Source organism: Rhizophagus irregularis, chromosome 21 (genome assembly GCF_026210795.1).
Source record: "Rhizophagus irregularis chromosome 21, complete sequence".
Taxonomy (NCBI): Eukaryota; Fungi; Glomeromycota; class Glomeromycetes; order Glomerales; family Glomeraceae; genus Rhizophagus; species Rhizophagus irregularis.
Window position 1 is genome coordinate 866,546 of NC_089449.1, and position 22,735 is coordinate 889,280.

At 28.0% G+C, this 22,735-nt stretch overlaps 5 protein-coding genes across 5 annotated transcripts; 2 read left to right on the plus strand and 3 right to left on the minus strand.

Annotated features, from left to right (window-relative positions):
* Positions 1-22: 22 nt before the first annotated feature.
* Positions 23-815, minus strand: OCT59_013624 (uncharacterized protein; the record flags this gene model as incomplete). The annotated part of the gene is made up of 2 exons (XM_066141640.1): positions 23-395; positions 616-815. The coding sequence occupies 2 exons, from the start codon at positions 813-815 to the stop codon at positions 23-25; spliced, it is 573 nt and encodes a 190-aa protein (XP_066001761.1).
* Positions 816-1,894: 1,079 nt separating this feature from the next.
* OCT59_013625 (uncharacterized protein) lies at positions 1,895-3,264 on the plus strand (the record flags this gene model as incomplete). The annotated part of the gene is made up of 3 exons (XM_066141641.1): positions 1,895-2,178; positions 3,046-3,086; positions 3,161-3,264. 3 exons carry the CDS (start codon positions 1,895-1,897, stop codon positions 3,262-3,264), a joined length of 429 nt encoding a protein of 142 aa, XP_066001762.1.
* A 2,758-nt stretch (positions 3,265-6,022) lies between these two features.
* OCT59_013626 (uncharacterized protein) lies at positions 6,023-6,325 on the plus strand (the record flags this gene model as incomplete). Its single annotated transcript, XM_025333982.2, has 1 exon — positions 6,023-6,325. One exon carries the CDS (start codon positions 6,023-6,025, stop codon positions 6,323-6,325), a length of 303 nt encoding a protein of 100 aa, XP_025184703.1.
* Positions 6,326-7,162: 837 nt separating this feature from the next.
* Positions 7,163-8,475, minus strand: OCT59_013627 (uncharacterized protein; the record flags this gene model as incomplete). Its single annotated transcript, XM_025310223.1, has 4 exons — positions 7,163-7,192; positions 7,274-7,509; positions 7,583-7,808; positions 7,894-8,475. 4 exons carry the CDS (start codon positions 8,473-8,475, stop codon positions 7,163-7,165), a joined length of 1,074 nt encoding a protein of 357 aa, XP_025184702.1.
* Positions 8,476-18,230: 9,755 nt separating this feature from the next.
* OCT59_013628 (uncharacterized protein) lies at positions 18,231-19,604 on the minus strand (the record flags this gene model as incomplete). Its single annotated transcript, XM_025330102.1, has 4 exons — positions 18,231-18,260; positions 18,333-18,574; positions 18,646-18,949; positions 19,038-19,604. The coding sequence occupies 4 exons, from the start codon at positions 19,602-19,604 to the stop codon at positions 18,231-18,233; spliced, it is 1,143 nt and encodes a 380-aa protein (XP_025184701.1).
* Between the last annotated feature and the right edge of the window lie 3,131 nt (positions 19,605-22,735).

Below are 22,735 nucleotides of genomic sequence, written 5' to 3' on the forward strand. Positions count from 1 at the left end.
TTTCACGATCATTATACACTGTTTATATACGATCTTCGTGTTCATAGTTTTGTTTTCTTTGTGAAGATCGTGGTGCCTTTGCAAAATTGTTTCTATATACTTGTTTTTGCTCATTTTGTAGTTCCTTTATAATTTTGAATACACCTACATGATGTGCGTGTCCTACTAATGTTTCCCGTCTTCTATGGCAAACCTCCACATTATTTTGATTCTGTGAAAAAATATGTTCAATATTATCAGTGACAGACCAAAGTGAAGGTGGAAATAGTGGTTCAGATCGAACTATATTTCCATTTCTTAATGTGTAACTTATTTTCCCATAAACATAATAATTGTCAAACCAATCTATAATTTTACTTGCTTCTGCTGGTGTATAAGTTTTTAACTCATTAAAACTGCAGGAATTTCATTGTGAGGTAAAAAAGCAAGTGCAGAAATATGTCGAATTAATAAACTAAAGTTTCCATCAGTCCCATAAGGAATAATGAGACCAAAAGCCTGTACTTTATGATATATATTTTGTGATAGGTGGAAATGGCAATCCTTATTTTGCAGTTCTTGAGATTCCGACGAATGGCATTTATTACAGCTTGTTCAAAGTCAGTTGAAACAAACTGTAGGTATAAATAAATATTATTTTCATCACTAAAGTCAATTAAATCCCAAAATAATGTTCTATAGCATTCTTTAGACTTGCTGGACATTAATGCAAATACCAGTGACATAATCTGTGAGTTTCCATCCCTATCATCCCCATCAATACGTCTATGAATTGTGCATGATTGTTTGAAGATCGTTGGAACTGTCTTGTACATTTCGTCTATAATCTAGAACACTCAACAGATACTTTAAACTCTTTTATCTACCTAAAGTCTCCAATCCATTTAAAGTTACTCGCATATTTTCAAGAATGGTAAGACTTTCCAACTCTGTAGGGATATCAACATGCTGAACTCATTTAACTGTTTGGCGAAATGCGTCACATAATGCCAAGTATAGTTTCATGTAAACTACTTGCAATAATAGCTTGAATGACTTGTACAGATTATTCATTAGTTTGTTGTATCATTCTTTTATTAAATTAATAACTGGCTTCAGCAGCATAGATAATGTTGATTTAATTAATTTAGTAGTGGTTCTTCCATGGCATTCCAATATGTTTCATTTTCTATCACAAATAATATAAAATTTTTTCTATTTTTATTTTTAACTATAAACATAAGTTTAACTTTATTATGAGTAGAAAGAACAGCTTCACAAATAATATTTTTTATTAATTAAATTATAAACATGAAAAAGAATAAGAAAAAATTTTTTATTGACTACATACGAAATAACTTTATAAAAAATTAAATTGTGGCTTTGTGGTTTTATTTAAAAAGTAACATTTCAAATGCTTAAATACTTTAAATAAAATAGTAACTTCTCTATATTAAGTAGTATTTGAATTGTGTTATACAATCCAATAAGTTTTGATAATCAGTGATCAGATGTATAAATATCAATTACTCAATTACTCTTCTAAATTACATAATTATTTTAGTACAATATAAATATTGTTTATTGTATAAGTAAATTTGAATTTCTCAATTGGTAATTGACATATGCTTTAGATTATTTTCCCATGTCCAATTCAAAAAAAGGAGTAAATATATTTGTCAGCAAATGATCATTGGTAATCTAGATGTTGGTAAAATATACTTGTTAGTCAAATAATTGTGGGTTTTTATTCTGCGGACCCCCAGAAACAAGATATAAAGTGTGTAAGAACTGGGATGAAGTTGAGTCAACCTTCCCGCGAAATAATTAAGGTGCGTATATGACAAAAGTTACCTACGGTGATTTAATGGAGCGAAGCAATTTCTCACCATGGATCTTGATTTAGGAAAGCAAGATGTCTGATACTATTAATCTCAACTACCTTATCGTTCCTAGAGGACAAACAGTTAACGCACTTGAAGCCGTAATTCAAAACAACTTGGGAGCGTCGTTTAATTATATCCCTCTAGACATTCGTCAAATTCATCCTGGAAGCGTTGATGAAAGGCGCATGCAATCGCAAGTCTTAATTTCCGATTATTTTAATGGGGATCCTCCAGCAGACTACTTCCATATTGTCGTATACCCTCCCTATAAGAAATATGTATACGGAAAGGAAACGTTTTGTATACATTTTATGTACGTTTCTATAGATTCCGTATACAAATTCCGTATATTTAATAAGCAATTCATTTTTGAACATTTTTTAAAAAAACTAATGTATACGAAATGTATACGGAAAAAATTAATCATACGGAATGTATACGGAATTTTTAAACTTAATATTTTTAGAAAATAATTTTACAAAAATCTCGTAACATAACACGAGATCACGTGATTGTTTATTGTTTTGTTATGATACGTTTTTTGTTTTTATATAAACCCTTACTTTGATGAGTTTGATCTTCCGATCTTCCTTTCTGTCTTTCCCTTCCTTCTCTTTTCTCTTGTCTTATTTTTGTTTTTTTTTCTAAATTTTTCTTCTTTTTTCGTCACCCCCCTTTTAAAAAAAAATTTTTTTTTTCGTACCTCACTTTAAAAATTTTTTTTTTTGTCACTCCCTTAAAAAAAAAATTTTTTTTGATTTTATTCTTTTATTCCCACTATTCCCACTCTTCTTTTTTTTTAAAAAAAATTTTCTTCTTTCTATTTCTATTTCCTCTTTATAAAAAATTTTTTATTTTTCTAACTTTGACGTCCTCCCTTTAAAAAAAAAATTTTTTTTAACTTTCCTAACTTCGTTACCCTCTTTTTAAAAAAATATTTTTTTTGATTTATTCTTTATTCCCCTTTCTTTTTTATTTATATATATCCCTTTTTTTATTTCATAGGCCAGCAGATTTTTTTTTGTGAGAAGATTCAGTTTCTTTTTTCTTTTTTGTAGATCAGTTTGGGAGTCCTTTCCTTTTTGTAGGATTGTTTAGGATTTTTTTTCTTTTTTTAGGTCAGTTCAAATTTTCTTTTTTTTTTTTTGTAAGTTGGGTTCAGATTCTTTTCTTTTTGTAGGTTGTTTCAGTTTGTTGCTTCAGAGTCTTCTTTTTTTGTAGGTCAGTTTTGGATTCATTTTGTTGTTTTGGTTTCTTTTTCATCAGATGCTTCATAATTCTTTTCATTTATGTAGGTCAGACATTCTGGAGTTCTCTTTCTTTTTTTGTAGGAATGCTGACCTTTGGTGACTTGGACGATTGCAGATACTATATGAAGGGGGGGGTTGTTTCCAATTAAGCTAGACATTCTTATGTTTCTTTTTTTGTTGTTTGACTCCAAATGAACCTGAACTTATAGATAATTTTGGTTGCAATAGGTGGTTTTAATAAGGAGGGAATTTTCATAATGTATTTGTATTTTGTTTATTTTTTATTTTTTATTTAATTTAATAAAGTAAAATTAGATTTATGTAAATATAATTATAGTAAACTGTAATACAAATAGTAAATTCAGTGACCAAATCGTATAAATTTCGTGATAAAATCAGTGATCAAATCATGTAAATTCCATATGAATTCCGTGCAAATTCCGTATCCAAACCATATTTTTAGTGATACGGAATTGTGCATTTTTCCGTATCCTATTATGATACGTTATTTCTAAGGAAAAAAATCGTATAAAAACTTTATAAAAAACGTATCCCAATTTTTTTATAGGGCCTCTAAGGCTCTAACAGAAGAATAATTTTTCGTATCATGTGCAAGCTATTCGTAATTTATATGTATTGTAGGTATAAACTCCGTCGTAAAAACGTTTGCCACATTGATTTTATAAAATAAGTTTTTATTATATGCAATAAAATTAAGAAAATAAAAATAATATGAAAACGAAAAATTCAAGAAAGAAAGTAATTTCTAAATCTAACATTTCACTGAACAAGTAATATGTTTAAAAAAAAATTAAAGAACCAATTAGTAAAATTCTAAATTACTCCTCTAAACTAAATTTACTGCGTCCGAAATGACGTGAATGATTTATTTATCTAGGGGACTGCGGTACTATTTGATTAATGATGTATAATAAATTAAAATACTTAAAATTTTAACACTTAAACTAAATATAACTGCGCCCCAAAATCAATAATTTAGGCCTGCAAGTCACGTATAATTGCGTAATGTCACCTGACTTGCTGTGCGACATAAAATCATATATCCCTTTTCTCAGAATATTTTAATTCCATATCGGTCTCACTCCGAACGTAACACATTATTTTTATCCGAAAATAAATACTCCACTACCGCTACTGCTACTGTAAATGACTCGCTCACGAAATTAAAAAGAATAAAACGACCGAACTTATAGACTTCTTGTGTAAGAAAAACCTGGGAAGACTCCCGAAATTTTAGAAACGCAAGAGGTTAATGGCCAGAACTTTCTCGACTTGGCCCAGGAAGAGCTTGAAAGGTAAAGAATGCCTGGTGGACCTGCGAAAAGACTCGCAAAGTTCGCCAAGGACTGTAAGGAGAAAAGGCTGCGCCCATTCTCCTCGTACAAGACCAAGAAAGACTTGAGTGAGGTGCTACGCAAGTATGGAGTCAAAGATGAACGAATAACATACATACTGCAATTTGTTCCAAGTAAGTTTTCCCCTCCGCTTGTTAACTTCAGTTGATAATATGTTTTACTAACCCGTTATTTTCTCACGTCGAAGAAACCCACCCAATGATGACGACGAGGTTTTGCAGCACTGTATTAAGGAGAGAGCCATTCAAAAAAATCATCCATAAATTTAAATAGTTAATTATTCTATTTTTCTTTCTTTTATTTTTTTTTATTTTCTTCAAAATTGAGATCTTTATTTATAAATGAAATATACATATTGAATATCATTACAATTACTATTTTAAGATAAATTTAGTGATTGTTTAGAAAAATTTTGTTATTTTATTTATTTCTTTTTTGAGATAGTAAAACTCAGGCTAGGAAATATGGGATAGTCGTTGAGAGCAACGAGGCTATCTACTATGAATACTGTATATTTCGTCTATCTTCCACGCGTGCATTCATATTGTCAAAAATCTCGCTGGGAAAGAAATCACGCTAAATCCTCAACTCGAAGTTGTCGGGAGGCCATGTGGATTACGCAATCAAGGCGCTCGAGGAACTAATTTGCATCACGGAGGGGAAGCAACACCAAATAGCCATGGGTTTGCACAGGTTAGTAAACCTTTTTTATTCCAGAGATGAAAAAGACCTGTTTCACTAATTTTTTTCCGTTAACAGAATGTTGTACAATGTGAGAGCGACTACCAAACCAACAAAAGGCGCTTTCGGAAAGGATTACGACTATCTTTATTAGTTATGGAATCATCACCACGGCTACGGAATGGTACTTTCTCCTCTAAATCACGGAAGGAATTTCATGCACGAGTGAAATCGAATACCACGTTAGTCTCACCAAGGCCAACGCTAGAAAACGAAGCCGAATTACGAAAAAATGTGAAGGGGTGATCTCGGTCATTGTTGGGTTACTGAAGGATAGGGTAGACGTTGAGAAGGAGCCAGCATTGAAAAGGCAATGGGTAAAGGAATATTTCGAAAAACGAGAGTAATCGTGTATATTAGCATAGATACCATGTATAGCGGGCAGAATCCCGAACCACTGTATTTATTTTTTCGTGTATTAATAGAGCGAGACTTCTTGCATTTGCTGCAATACTCTCTCATGTATAAATTTTCACCATGTCAGCTAACCCATCCGATCTTGAAGTATCAAGACAGCGTAACATTGAGCTTGTGGCTGAGAATTTCGATCTTAAAAGCGAGGTAGTGAATTTCAAAAGCCTAGTGTTGAGAAACAAGAGCGAAAAAATACAGAATTTGAGAACAGACTCGTGAAAGTGGATCAGGGTTCTGAGGTAGTGGATGAACAACCGCAAGTGAAGACGGAGGAATCAGCTGTTGACACGAAAGTGTATCGCTTGAAGGGGTTCCGCGTTCAATAACGCCAGTTCTACAGGGAATGAGGAAGTAGTGTCTTTCCTGGTCAAAGGAGATGCCCTCGGTTTCCCAGAATGTTAAGGAAGCGAAGTTAGAGGAATCAGCTGTTGATGTGACGCCCTCAGGATTCTCCGCACCCAATAACGCAAATACCAAGTCAACCGAGGATGAGGAGAGGATTAATGAAGAGAAAAGACAGAAGAAAGGGACAGATAAACTTAAGCAGGAATTATTTAACCCCCCTTCGGAGATAAAAGACTTTGATAAAACAAAATCATTTGGCCATATCTACCGAATTATCCTCTGCTTTCAAGCAATAAATCCAAGTTTGTATATATTAAAGCATCGTGAACCCTGAACAGTATTTTAGAATGTTTATGTATCAGTTGCTGACACGTTCGATGCTTGTCCATGTGACTAACCGCAGTTATGTCCACCGTCGTAAGAATAGTTCCTGATCCAGCTAGTTCTAGGTGTTGATCACATCGGATATTCCTTTCAAAAATCGTTAGTTCTGTGTGATGTGCTTATGTATGTCATTGATTTTCGCATATATTTACAATACAGCCGTCTTTTTTCGAAGAAATACAAAAAATGCTTTTAAGTGGAGACGACCGCAGAAGATAGATCATAAAATGGATATAATTTTCCCTATACCGTAGTGGTTAACAGATTATTTGTCATACTACCAGATGAATTTGACAAGCCTTTTGATCATTTTGGTTTTCCTCCGTCCTATGACTCTGTCTTTTTAAAAAAAGCCATGAATAACAGCATAAGCATCTAATGTCTAATAGTGAATCATGTAATCGCAATTTTGTACCCTTGATTTTATCCCTTAAACGGTTTTGCCAGAGCATTAAAATATCGGAAAACAATATAGGAGACTCTCTTAAAGACGAGTAGATCAAGGCAAAAAATATGCGCAGATGCCAGCAAAACAAGAGAACAAATTTATGGCCTCATACACGAATAATACTACGTTAACATAAATGTATATAACATATTGTCATATTACTTAAGTTAATTTTTAGACACATGTATTTACTATTAATATAAATTGATATCCAACTTGATATTCTTTACTAGAAAAAAAGTGTTTGATATCCAAGATATAAAATTAACAATATATAAAAGAAATTTATTGAATAAAACAAAGAAAGGTGAATTTTATAAATGCAAATTCAAACCCACTTTAAGCCTGTTTAATAAGTTCAACGCACCACTAAAAAAATGGTTTCTTAGTTATTTTTACAAGAAAATTTTTAAATTTTTTTTAAAAAAATTAATTTTAAAATCTACTTACCTCATCATTTTCTCCTAATCTTTCATTACAAAAAACCTCTTGAAAAGTATCACTTCCGATAGTAAATTGAGCATCATGACTACATAGAAATTCAACTTGACCATCTTGAGTTCCATATCTTTTCTTAATGATACTAAGATTAACAATATCATTTGATTTTAAATATCCTTCATAATTTTCTAATCCACTATCATAACAAATCTTCCAAATTGTCTCACTTCCATTGTTACAATTTACTATGTAAAATAAGTGTTAAAATTTTCCTTTATCCTTACTTATTGTTTTAAATAAATAATTCATTTTGATTACCTTCTGTATGATTACTTGATGGAGATTTGTGGTATTGATACTGATTTTGATATTGGGATTGATGATTTTGATGAATTACAATCTGATGACAAATTCCAAGACAATATTTAGAAATTTTATGTTCTAAACATAAGTTAGTTTTTATAAAACCATTATTATTATTATTATCACAATTGTATATTTTCCATAAAGCATTTGAATCTAGTATTGAACTTCCCATAGAAACCTATAAAATGATTGAATATCATGTTAATCATATTTAATTTAGTGTTAAAAAAATCATTAAAAGTTAAATATAAAATAAAATTTACTAATTGATTTTTGCTTCCAGTTGCATAATATAAACCTTCAATTGAAGTTAAATATTTTCCTGTTGCAACATGCTTTAATGCAACAATGGATCCACTTCTAATTGTATTTGATTCATCCATAACAATTTCTTCGAATTCTTTAATTAATTCATTCATTGAACTGATATTATTCATTCTTTTACCAAAATTAGACAAAAAATAGTAATAATTACTAAGAGCTTTAATAAAATATTTCTTTTGTTCTTCTATATCATTAATTTCTGAATTATAACAAAGGTTACGAAAATCTGTTAAAAATTTCAAAGTATCACCGCCATCTCTTTCAGATTTATATTCTAATGATTGTAATTTTCTTTTATTTAAATTTTTAAATGTTGTAAAAGTAATATCTTTTTTAAGTGCATCACGAAGTTTTACAAGGTCATTAATTTCGGTTGGAAGTATAATATTGGGATTAATTAATGATTTTACAGTAATTAAAAATCCTCCATAACTACCTTCCCACATATTATAATATTTGATTATATCATTTATCCATTCATCTGGATGAATGTTTCCATCATATTTTGGAAAATAATTCATTATCAATGAAGTCTATTTCTTTAGTAAAGAAATTATAAATTTGGATCCAAAAAAATTTTAAGACACACCCAAAAGTAATTGATTATCATTATCAAGTTTTTGCATCTAATTTATTTATCACCAATTTCGACCTAGCATGATCAGATGTCAGTGTTTGCCAAATGACTTAAAATGACAAATAATTCAAATGACAAATAATAAGTCAAATAGCAAATGACTTAAAATGACAGATGACTATGAATAATAAATGATGACAAAAATCCTTTAAATGGTCGAATGACCAAGGTCATTTCTTGAACAGTGTTTTTTTCAGTCCAGGATAGGTCACCGAAAACTCAGTTTCAATTGAATTATAATTGAAAGATATAATGAATTAATCCATACCATAATGAATTAAATATTATCCATTACAAACATTACAATTCTATTATTATCTGAATATGGATCTATGGATTTATTATTGGTATCTAGAAATTAATAATAAATCTCGGACATTATAAAAGCTTACTATTACCACTAATGAAACTAGTTACATTTAATTCATTTAATTCTGAATAAAAATTACAATTTTGGCCAGAATTTATGCAAAATAAAGATTTAAAATTTCAAAACATTTTATATAGACAAAATTTTTTATATGTAAATTTAATGTAAATAAGAGTTTCTTAGATTAATAATAAAGTTATTCATTATTCAAATAAAAATGTCAGAGTCTGATTTTTTTAGATATATTTTTTTCATTCAAAAATATTAAAAATAAGTAGTATGATAACTATTACTTTCATTTGATTGAGAATAAAGTAATAAAATTTCATCACATGAACCTTTATTAAATATATCGAATGAAACATAAATGCATACAACAGGCTTTTGTATGAAAGTTATCTTTTTGATACATATGTATTTGCATATAATAATGTCTGATTTGACATTTTTTTAAAGTTTAGTGTTAGAAAAATAACGCTTAATATCTACTAAGTTATAAATTAATAGGTGTAAATTCTTCTGATTTGAATGTAAATTAAATTCATAAAATTTACTAAAGAAAATTGTATAAATGTAAATTCAAAGTCACCTTAAACTGCTCATTACACCACTAAAAAAAGGAAGTTTAGTTATTTTTATTAAAAAATTAATATAAAGTCTTTTTTCTTACCTCATCAATTCCTCCTAATCTTTCATTATGACAAACAACTTCTTGAAAAGTACCATTTCCGATAGTAAATTGAACATCATTGATTACATAAAAAATTCAACTCGACCATTAATTACACATGATTTCTCAATACTAAGATTAACAATATCATTTGATTTTAATTATTAAATATCTTTCATAATTTTCTAATTTACTGTGTTTTAAATTCCAAATAAAATCATTTCTACCACAACTTACTATAAAAAAATAAGTGTTGAATTTTCTCTCATCTTCAATTATATAATCATTTAATTACCTTCTGTATAATTACTTGCTTGTAGTATTCAAATTGAAAGTTATGATTTTAAACTCCAAGATAACACAGAAATTTTATCTCATAAGCTTATATCAGAATTTATATAATCAAATTTATTATTAATATTATATATATTCCATAAAACACTTGAATCTAGTATTGATTCTACCAGTAAAAACCTATAAATGATTGAATATCATATTATTGATATTTAATTTAATATTAAAAAATTATTAAGTTATATATAAAACAAAAATATACTAATTGATTTTGCTTTCAGTTGTATAGTGTAAATCTCTAATTGAAGATAAATATTTTCCTGTAGCAACATGTTTTAACGCAACAGTAGATCCATGTCTAATTATATTTGATTCATCCGTAACATTTCCTCAAATTCTTAAATTAGTTCATTTATGGAATTAATATTTTTCATTCTTCTACCAAATTCAGTTAAAAAATGATGAATAATCATTTAGAGCTTTAACAAAATATTTTTTTTGTTCTTCTATATCATTAATTTCTGAATTATAACAAAGTATATGAAAATCTGTAAAAAATTTCAAAGTATCGCCACCATCTCTATATTTATTGATTGTAATTTCCTTTTATTTAAATTTTAAATGCTGTAAAAGTACCCTATAAGAAATATGTATACGGAAAGGATACGTTTTGTATACACTTTATGTGCGTTTCTATAGATTCCGTATACAAATTCCGTTTATTTAATAAGCAATTCATTTTTGAACATTTTTTAAAAAAACTAATGTATAAGAAATGTATACGGAAAAAATTAATCATGCGGAATGTATACGGAATTTTTAAACTTAATATTTTTAGAAGATAATCTTACAAAAATTCCGTATCATAACACGAGATCACATGATTGTTTATTGTTTTGTTTTTTGTTTTTTATATAAACCTTCGATCTTCCTTTCTGTCTTTCCTTTCCTTTCTCTTTCTCTTGTCTTATTTTTGTTATTTTTTCTAAAATTTTCTTCTTTCTTCATCACCCCCTTTTAAAAATAATTTTTTTTTTCGTATCTCACTTTAAAAAAAATTTTTTTTTCGTCACTCTCCTTTGAGAAAAAATTTTTTTTCGTCACTCCCTTAAAAAAAAATTTTTTCTTTTATTAAAATTTCTTCTTTCTATTTCTATTTCCTCTTTATAAAAAAATTTTTATTTTTCTAACTTTGACGTCCTCCCTTTAAAAAAAAATTTTTTTTTAACTTTCCTAACTTCGTTACCCCTCTTTTTAAAAAAATATTTTTTTTTGGTTTATTCTTTATTCCCCTTTCTTCTTTATTTATATTTAATTTCATAGGCCAGCAGATTTTTTTTGTGAGAATATTCAGTTTCTTTTTTCTTTTTTGTAGATCAGTTTGGGAGTCCTTTTCTTTTTGTAGGATGATTCAGAATTTTTTTCTTTTTTTAGGTCAGTTCAAATTTTCTTGTTTTTTTGTAAGTTGGGTTCAAATTCTTTTCTTTTTGTAGGTTGTTTCAGTTTTGTTGCTTCAGAGTCTTCTTTTTTTGTAGGTCAGTTTTGGATTTATTTTGTTGTTTTGGTTTCTTTTTCATTAGACGCCTCATAATTCTTTTCTTTTATGTAGGTAAGACATTCTGGAGTTCTCTTTCTTTTTTTGTAGGAATGCTGACCTTTGGTGACTTAGACGATTGCAGATACTATATGAGGGGGGGTTTTGTTTCCAATCTTTTTTTTGTTCTTTTAGGTTGTTTGACTCCAAATGAACCTGAACTTATAGATAATTTTGGTTGCAATAGGTGGTTTTAATAAGGAGGGAATTTTCATAATGTATTTGTACTTTGTTTATTTTTTATTTTTTATTTAATTTAATAAAGTGAAATTAGATTTATGTAAATACAATTATAGTAAACTGTAATACAAATAGTAAATTCAGTGACCAAATCGTATAAATTTCGTGATAAAATCAGTGATCAAATCATGTAAATTCCATATAAATCCCGTGCAAATTCCGTATCCAAACCATATTTTTAGTGATACGGAATTGTGCATTTTTCCGTATCCTATTATGATACGTTATTTCTAAGGAAAAAAAATCGTATAAAAACTTTATAAAAAACGTATCCAATTTTTTTATAGGGGTAATATCTTATTTAAGTACATCACGAAGCTTTTCAAGGTCATTAATTCTGTTGGCAGTATTTAAAAATCCTCCATAATTATCTTCCCAAATACTATAATATTTTTTATATCATTTATCCATTCATTTGGATGAACATTTCCATCATATTTGGAAAATAATTCATGGTAAGTGAAATATTATTTCTTCAAGAAAGAAACTATATTCCGCTTAAAGAATTTTTTGGCCATTTATGTACAGTAAATTGATCAATTGATCATGTATCCTTTTGAATTAGTGCGATCAGATGATTTGTTGATCAATAATAAAAAAAAATGATTATTTCTATAGTGATTTACTATAGCAAAAACGTATAAGTGATTATTCAACTTGGCGAAACAAATCAATAGTAGTTATTTCAATTTCAAATGAAATAACATTAATGAAGTTATTCAATTTTTCAATCATCTTTAAACATCTGGCCCAACTGGGCTACCCAATCTGAATATCTGATACAATCTGGATATATATAATAACTTAATTCCAACTCTTTTAACAATACTAATTCATTATTAAAATAAATTCTAGTATTATTCATTTTTATAATACTATTATTAACAGGACATGGATTTATGGACTTATTAGTAATCTTAAATTAATAATAAATTTGAATGTTACAAAAGCTTAACATTAAGTACCATTAATTGTACGTTATTGTACGGGCGTGCTTAATAATAGTATGATGTGGCGCAAATAACAATATTATTATCCGGACCAGAATGACCATAGCCTTATACAGTCAAACCTTGATATAGCAAACCCTTGATATAGTGAATTTTTCAGACAACTATAATAAATTTCCCCTCGCTATAACAAATTAACCAATCAAATCTCTTAAATTCTTCGCTATAACCTTATAGCGAAGTTGAAGTCTGGAGTCTGGACCCTAGGGTTCGTTATAACAAGGGTTGACTGTATTAAATAATATTAGATTTAAATTTTACAATACATTATAAATTTACCGGTGGATATACGTATCCACCCATCATATAACACGTGACTTTAAATAAATTGATTATCATCATATTACACGAATCTTGAATCTTGTGTATCTGATGTCATGATTTAAATAAATTAAACTATTTTTTACTATTTTTTTACTATTTTTTTACAAATTTCATTCTCACGCTCTTTATCTCTCTTTTTTTCATTCGTTTAACCCTTTTTCTTTCTTTTTTTTCGTTCATTTGACATTTTCTTAACTGTTTAATTTTCAAATACTCCTTTTACCCTTTAATTACAATACTTGTCATATGTTAGACCTAGAATGTTTAAAGTTAAGTAAACATAATTTCATATATGAATTAGGGTTGGGTTAGATTAGGGTTAGGGTTAGTTAGGGTTAGGGTTAGGATTAGGGTTAGTTAGGTTAGGGTAAGGGTTAGGGTAAGGGTATAGGTTAGAAAATAGTTTAGGAAAAAGAGAGTATCGGGGCTTAGCTTCTAGTTTTGATTTTTTTTTATTTAAATAGATACTAATACTTTAACTTGTTTATTTAGATGGCTTTAAATCTAGAAATTGCAAGTAATTCTCACCAAGTTTTTGAAAATCTTTTACAACAGTTTATTGAGCAACAAACACTATCACTTTCAGCACAAGATGATGATTTAACTGAAGAATTTTTAGGTATTTCAAATCCAATTCAACACAAAGGCAAAGGCTAGAGCTCCGAATGGGTCAGGTCAGGTCAGGTTAATTGATAAACCTGACCTGAAATTTTTTTTCAGGTCAGGTCAGGTCAGGTTATATCAGGTTGTCTGTTTGACCTGACCTGACCTGAAACCTGAAAAATTTCAGGACTATTTTTATTAAGTATTGAAAAAAAACAGTACAAAACTTTTTTTTTTTTAATATAACATTATGAAAAAAATGTTTTCGCAACATTATTATTGAAATATCAAAAAAAAATGTTACGAAACATTTTTTTAATATAATATTATGAAAAAACGTTTTCGCAACGTTTTTTCTCGAAATATTGCGATTCAACATTTTTATATCAAAATCATATAAAAAAGTGAATCCCAACACTGCAATTCACTTTTTTTATATAGAATTAATATAAAAAAAGTGAGTTGCGGTATTGCGATTCACTTTTTTATATTGATTTTGTATAAAAAAAGTGAGTTGCGGTATTGCGATTCACTTTTTTATATATATTCTATATAAAAAAAGTGAGTTGCGGTATTGCGATTCACTTTTTTATATTGATTTCATATAATAAAAGTGAGTTGCGATATTGCGATTCACTTTTTTATATTAATTCTATATAAAAAAAGTGAATCGCAATGCCGCAACTCACTTTTTTTATATAGAATATATATAAAAAAGTGAATCGCAATACTGCAACTCACTTTTATTATATAATAGAATCAATAGTTTCAGGTCAACAGGTCAATCAGGTCAGGTCAATCTTCATACCTGACCTGAATTTCAGGTCAGGTCAGGTCAGGTTACCTGAATTTGGCTGACCTGTTCGGAGCTCTAGCAAAGGCCGACCTGCAAATAAGAGATATTTGTCGGCTATTGAAAATCGTTCTAATAGAAATGCAAATTCAAGAAATCAAGATCAGGACGAAGTTTCGGAAGGATCAAGAAAGAAAAACAAGCGGCAATGTGCTCTATGTAAGTCATGGTATCATGACTCGCGAAATTGCCCTTCAAAAAATAAAGAACAAGATAAAGAAAATATTTAGATAGTTTTATTTGTTATTTAATCAGCATATGCGTTATATTTTAATTTAATAAAATAAAGTTGTTTACGGCAAATCGAAATCACATGAATAAATCACGTGAATATATAGGGAGGATAATCAGGATATGTATATCCTCCCGTATTAAGTAAAAATTTTCTAAATTTTAATATCAAATTAATATAACTAATATTAGTTTTACACCATGTAATATAAAAAGTATAATTTTTATACGCAATCATAATAAATTCAATCAGCATGATGTTGTTACGCGAATTTTTGCGCATGTGATTTCCGATATTGTATGATGATCCGATGAAATTTCGGTACATTTGTGTACACGTCGATTTCCGATGTTACGAGACAATTTACGCCGATGTATAGTTGCTGATTTGTGTATATCAGTTAACTATATTAAAGATATTGATTTTATATGATAAATTTACTTATATATCGTTTTTATATTTATTTTATTTATTTATTTATTATTACTTTACAAAAATCTCGAATTTTGGTATTAGCATTATAATATGCTAAATCTATTAACAATTAGCCATATTGTGGGCTATTAAAAGCATATTAAACAAATTTTTTACATAAAATTAAAAATATAGGCCTACACTAGGCCATATTAAAGGCTTATAATACACTAACAATAGAGTTTCAATATTTCCGACAGTCTTGCATATTCACTAAAAAATTCATATAGCTATTATATTACTATTACAGTGCTATTACAGAGGAAAATAATAAAAATAATTTAATGAATTTTATATTTTTGGTTTTGTGCTAATATTTATTTTTATCAACAATATTTATTATACGATTTTTTTCTATTTAGTTAGTAATTTTATAAATAAGTCTAAGTCTAATTGATCCCCAATATGAAATACTGTATATAAAAAATTAAGCTATTTTTTTAACTTCTTTTAGTTAAACTTTTTATTATTATCTCTTTAAACTTATTATTAAACTTTGTAATTATTTATAATTTATTCATTGTATTTATTTATATGGCACAATATTTTAAGCTTTTTTTATATTTTTCAATTTGCAAGAGTAACGTAAGCAAATCACATGACTTTATATTACATTATAAGAACGATAATCATCAAAGTCGCACAATCAAAGAACCTTATTTTTTTCCATCTCCTTTCCTTCGTCCTTTCCCTTTCCCTCTTTTCTTTAACTTTCCATTAAAAAAATCATTAGTCTGGAGTGCAACGAAGGACTATTTATTTAAATAAACATTTTTAGTTTTGATTTTTTTTTTTTAGATGACATTCCTGTAAATTTTATCTTGATAAATGATTTTTAACATTCTTTGTTTCTTCTTTATTAGGCAGCTCTTTAGATACAGAATCTTGTTAAGAAAACCTGGAAATATATGATTTATTTATTCTAACGAATTGTTGTAAGGTTTTTAAACGCATAGAATTCTGGTAAAATCTTGCCTTTTTTAAAAATTTTTTTTTAATGAACTGTTTATAATGGTTCTTTTTTTTAGTTGGGTCTTTCAGTTCATTTTAGACATGTGGAATTTCAATGGCTAACAATATAGTGTAATATTATAAGTTTTGTTTTTTTAATTTTTTATTTTGACGAACCTTACTAACAGTTCTTTTTTTTTTATTTTGTAGGCAGTCAGTTCTTCACATCTCAAGAAATAGATATCAAGGTTTTCATTTTAAAAAAAAATCCATCATTTTTTAATGAAATGATCATTAATATTTTTTATACGCAGTCAGTTCTTCTAGATCTTGAGAAATGGATATTAGGATTTTTTAAAAAAAAAAATTTGACGAAATAATCATTAACACTTCATTATTTTTATTTATTTTTTTTTTTTAGGTAACTGGTTCCTCAATACTAAGGATAGAGGAAATTTAATGAATTGTTCCATTAATAAATAAAACATTTTTAATGTTTCATTTTCTTCTTTTATAGGTTTCGGACTCTTGTATATAAATGAGTAAACCACGTGGAATGAAAATGGTAAGTCTTGCAACACCTACGAAACTTGGGTTTTCCTTATTTTTTAATAACTAATGTTTTCTTATTTTTATAGGTTCTGGCTTTGAATTTGGACGTTAATTAGGAATCCTTGGTTAGTTTCGAAGTTGGACTTAAAGCTCTTCGTGATGTCAAAATGGTGAGTTTCAAAGTTACATACTTCAAATTTTTTTTTTATTTAATTTTCTTTTTTAAAGAAACAATTATTAACATTCCCTGCTTCTTTTGTAGATTTTGGACTTGGATGGTAAGTTTTGAAGTTAACTAACTTTGGAAACTTTTCTTTTCATTTTTTTTTTATTAAAAACACTAACGTATTTTGTAGGTAATATTTAAACAAAAATTTTTTAATTGAATGAAGTCATATCATTTGTTATGTATTATTGTTTCAAAATAGATTCTTATTTTTGGCGATGTAATTTGGGTGAAAATTAACAATATGACACTTTATAGCAATTAGATATAATATTTTTAGCGAATATTAAATAAATATTTAATAATATTATTTTTATTATAATTTTATTTTAAATGTGATATTGCATAGTGTTGTTATTAAACTTATATTGTATTAAAATTATTTTACTATTATACTAAAATGCTTAAAGTCTTATTATTTAGTCCTAAAATATTCGTTTACAATTTTCTTACTAGTACTATTAACGAGCTTGATGATAGGTCTAATTTATTCCTATTACCAGCCTATTAAAATAATTTTATTAGCCTTATGTCGAATTTGGGTTTTTTTGTAAAGGTATTTATAGTTGTTTACCTTGACGATTCTTAACGAACAATTCCGGAAATACCTTGGATAGGTCGTATTGAGTAAGAACTTCGTTGGTATCCGTGTAGTTATACGATATAAGTCATCCGCCGTTCGTCTCTTAATTACCGTCATTATTCGGTAACAATGTGCAAAATATCGGTACAGAATGTACATGATGGTCCTATAGGGCCGTATAATAATGATCTAAATAAATAAATATTTATTCTAAAGTTTTGATATTAACAGATAATTGTATGTAAATCTATAAATAAATTTTCTTAGGCTAATAAAGTTATTCAAATAAAAAATGTCAAAATTGATTTTTATAATTTTATTAATTTAAAAATTAGCGCAATTAAGATCAATAACTAGCAGTACTTGTGGGATTTACTAAAATTTATACAATTATTACTTTCATTTGGTTAAGAATAAATTAAATTTTCACCACAGAAACCGTTTAGTGAATATTGACATAAATGTATATAGCATGTTTTTGCACGAAAGTTATCTTTTGAAAGCAAATATTTACTATTGGATATTCCTCGAGATTAAACGTAAAATTAATAGGTAAAATTTGAATATAATATCAAATTCATATAATATTTATTGAAGAAATTTATCGAAAAAAAAAATCAAAAAAAAACATAGGAAATTTTATATATGTAAATTCAAATCATTTTAAGCTCGTTTAATAAGTTCAATGCACCACTAAAAAAAGGGAAGATTAGTTAGTTATTTTTATTAAAAAAAAAAATTTTAAAATAAAATTTATTTTCTTACCTCATCAATTCCTCCTAATCTTTCATTATGACAAATAACCTCTTGAAAAATGTCATTTCCAATAGTAAATTGAACATCATGATTACGTAAAAATTCAACTTGACCATCTTGAATAGGACCATTAATATCAAATGATTTCTTAATACTAAGATTAACAATATCATTTGGTTTTAAATATCCTTCATAATTTTCTAAGTTACTGTGTTTGAAATTCCAAGTATAATCATCTTCACCACAACTTACTATAAAAAAATAAGTGTTAAAATTTTCTTTTATCTTCATTATTGTTTTAAATATATAATTATTTGATTACCTTCTGTATGATTGCTTGACGGAGATTTGTGGTATTCATATTGATTTTTATATTGTTTTTGAATTGGACTATTTGCAACAGATCTATATTGATATTGATATTGAAATGGACTTTGATTTTGAAATGTATTTTGATATTGATTTTGAATTTCAATTTGATACTGGCGATAACGAATTCCAAGATAATGATTGGAACTTAAATGTTGTAGACGTAAATCAGTCTTTATATAGCCATATTCATCATTACTACGGCTTCTTATTTTCCATAAAGCATTTGGATCAAACTTTGAATTGCCCGTAAAAACCTATAAAAAATTGAAATAATATTAATACAAAATTCAATATTAAAGAAAAAAGTCATTAAAGTTTAAATATAAAATAAAAAATATATACTAATTGTTTCTTGCTTCCAGTTGTATAACAAAAATCTTTAATTGAAGTTAAATATTTTCCTGTAGCAACATGTTTTAACGCAACAATAGATCCTTGTCTAATTATATTTAATTCAATTTCCTCAAATGCTTTAATCAATTCATCCATTGAATTGATATTTTTCATTCTTTTATAAAATTCAGTTAAAAAATAGCGATTATCATTAAGAGATGCATAAAAATATTCCTTTTGTTCTTCTATATCATCAGTTTCAGAATTATAACAAAGGTTACGAAAATCCGTAAAAAATTTCAAAATGTCACCACTATAATTTAATGAATTTAATGATTGTAATTTTCTTTTATTTGAAGCTTTAAATACTGTAAAAGAAATATCTTTTTTAAGTGCACCACGAAGTTTTTCAAGGTCGTTAATTTCGGTTGGAAGTTTAATAGTAGAATTAATTAATGATTTTGCAGTATGTAAAAATCCTCCATAATTATCTTCCCACATATTATAATATTTTTTTATATCATTTATCCATTCGTCTGGATGAATGCTCCCATCATATTTTGGAAAAGAATTCATGATAAATGAAAATTTATTTCTTCAGGAAAGAAATTAGATCACGTTTTAAAGAATTTTTTGACCATTTATATAAATTGATCATCATCATACCGGTTTTAACAAGCTTTACATCATCTTTTTGGTAATTACTAGCGTGATCAAATGATTTGTCGATCAATTAAAAATTATAAAAATTATAGAAATAATATTGAGGTATTTTCAGGTCGATTCAGGTGACCTGTCAGGTTGACCCAAAATATTCGGGTCAGGTCATCAAGTTAAAAAAATTTAAAAGTGTTGCTAAACATTTTATTTAATAACACAATAAAAAAAAGTTTTCACAACGTATTTTATTTATCAATTCGATTAAAAAAATGTTGAGAAATTAATAATTCAATAAAAAAATGGTTTCGCTATATTTTTTGATTGATTTAATAAAAACGTTGTGAAACTTAATATAATTTAGTAAAACAAATGATTTCGCAACATTTTTTGATTGTTTTAATAAAAAATGTTTACCCTTCCTAGCTTAGTCAACTTTTAACTATTGAATATGGGTTAAATTTACTTAATTTTTGATAATTTGTATTATGATTTTGTCGTAACGCAAAAATCCGTTGTTCTTCACATTTTCTTATACAGATTCGTGAATTTTTACGAAAATAGATATATGGTAAATGATAAAATGAAATACATTTCAAATTTAGTAGAAATAATTTTGATATAATAATTATTTGTTTTCATCTTCGTTTTAGAAATTGAAGATTCTATTTTGAGAAGTATATGAGAAGTATATCTCATTATGCTAGAAAATATGCATCACCATCACTGTAAACATCGTGCGCAGTAAAGTGATGTCACCGAAATATAAGCAATATAGGCCAGGCGCAGTCGTAAGAATAGTTCGCATTACAACTAGTGAGTGACAATCATCAATCGGATATTTCTTACCGAAATCGGGGGTGGGTAATTCGCAATGCGAATATCTTAATAGTATAGTTGCAGCACGATACGTATGACGATATAAATCTGTCTGTATCACGTATAATATTGCGTAATACAAAGTTGGATACTGTGTTTGTCTATGCATTCAAAACACACTTTTTATAATGACTGAGCCACGTTTTAACATTAACTAAGCCATTGTTCATTTTTTATAATAAATTTATATTTTCGAATTCATTAAAATTGAAACGTAATCGAAGATTATTTTTAAGGTAAAAGAAAAACAAAATAAGACTTTTTTAAGAATTTATAAAAAAGAAAATTTTTTTTTTTTTAGTACAGAAATTATATTATTTAATAATGTTAAATTGATACTTGCAGAAAGTTAATAAATAATCGAATAAAAGTGGTTGGTTTGAACTTAATGTTTATACGCTAAAAACATTATATTACTCCTCGAAATAACTACAAACTCGTTGCTTTTTCACCACCGGCATTTTCTCGACGTCCACCCTATCCTTCAGCAAACCAACTATGACCTCCATTACCCGCTTCACGCTTTTATACAACTCCTTTTCTTCCTCCGAACCCTCCTTCAAAGCAGACTCGACAAAACGAATACTGAGTGGATTTTTACTCGTGCAAGAAATTCCGTCTGGGGTATAAAGAAGAAAATACCACTCCGTAGCTGTAGTTACAATCCCGAAGATATAGTCGTAAAAAGCATCATCCGCTTTTTGTTTTCTTTTATTTGTTCGGTAGGCACTTTCGCATTGCATAATATTCTGTAGACGAATTCGTTAGCGAAATAAGACTTAACCCGAAACATACATACACTGTTCATACCAACCTGAGCGAACCCGATATCAATTTGAAATTGTTTGCCTTCCGTGATACAAAATAACTCCTCGAGCGCTCCGATTGCATAATCAACACGACCGGTACTTTCGCCACCAATAATTTCGAATTGCGGGTTTATTCTTATATATTTTCCAGTGAGATTTTTGGTAATATGTACACATGCGTGGAGGATTGCTGAAATATATTCACAACGAATTGCTTCGTTGCTTTGATTGACTGTCCCCATATTTGATAACTTGATACGTATATCTTTGAGGCAATGTAAAAAGGATTCGTCCTTTTCATCGATTTTGTGAATCCCTTTATTATATTAATGACGCAGTACTGTAAGTTGATTATACATGGAGTCGTTAACAAAATATAAAATATTACTTGGTGAAAATTGCGGTATATCTTCTATTCGACCAGCTCCATACTTCTCTAACACCTCTTTCAAGTCTTTCTTAGTTCTGTACGAGGAGAATGCGCGTGACTTTTTTTCCTTGCATTCCTTGGCAAAATCCGCAAGTATCATAGCAGTTCCGCCAGGCATACCACAATCTCGAAATTTCTTGGTGGTGAACTTAAGGAAGGCATGACCATTAATTTTTTCCTTACGAATGATTTCTGCGTCGTCATAGTCAAGCCCTTTCTGTTTTTCCAGAAAAGAGATAAGATCATTAACGCCGTAAGTTTCAATTTCCTCCGCCAGCGTTCCCGTTTCCGTCTTATGGGTCTTATGTTGTTTTTGGCTTTTTGTATTTTTCACTTTCATGTTAACTAGTCTTTTATATTTGAAATCTTTTATATTTGAAATCTATTTGAATCTAGTCTTATTCTTAATCCAAGGTGCCTATATATATATATATTGGAACGACCGCCATGATCCACCATGACCACTATTAGATGTAAAATGTGTTAATAAATATATTATTGCAATCACTGTGTTATAATATTACACCTAGGGATGACACGCGATTTAAAGCAAAATGTTTTAAAACAATTTAAATCAGTTTTTTATTGTTTAAGACGTTTTTTTTTTTGTTCTAAAACATTGTAATTATTTTTTAATGTCTCGTGGAAAGACCATCATCGGAAGACGCGAAAAACACCTCGTCAGAGTGTGTAATTATTGTGGAAATGACATTAATTATTGATTTAATTGATCGATTAGAAGATTTAAAATTAATATATTATATAATTTTTTTTTTTTAAGAGTTAGCGCACATTTTATTTAACGAATCACTAGTATCACTAAGCTATAAGGTCGGTCCGGCTATACTCTAAATATATATTATATAATAAAGTGCTTAAATATTTATTGCAAATATATATTACGTCGTAAAGGCTAGTAAAGTGCTTAATGT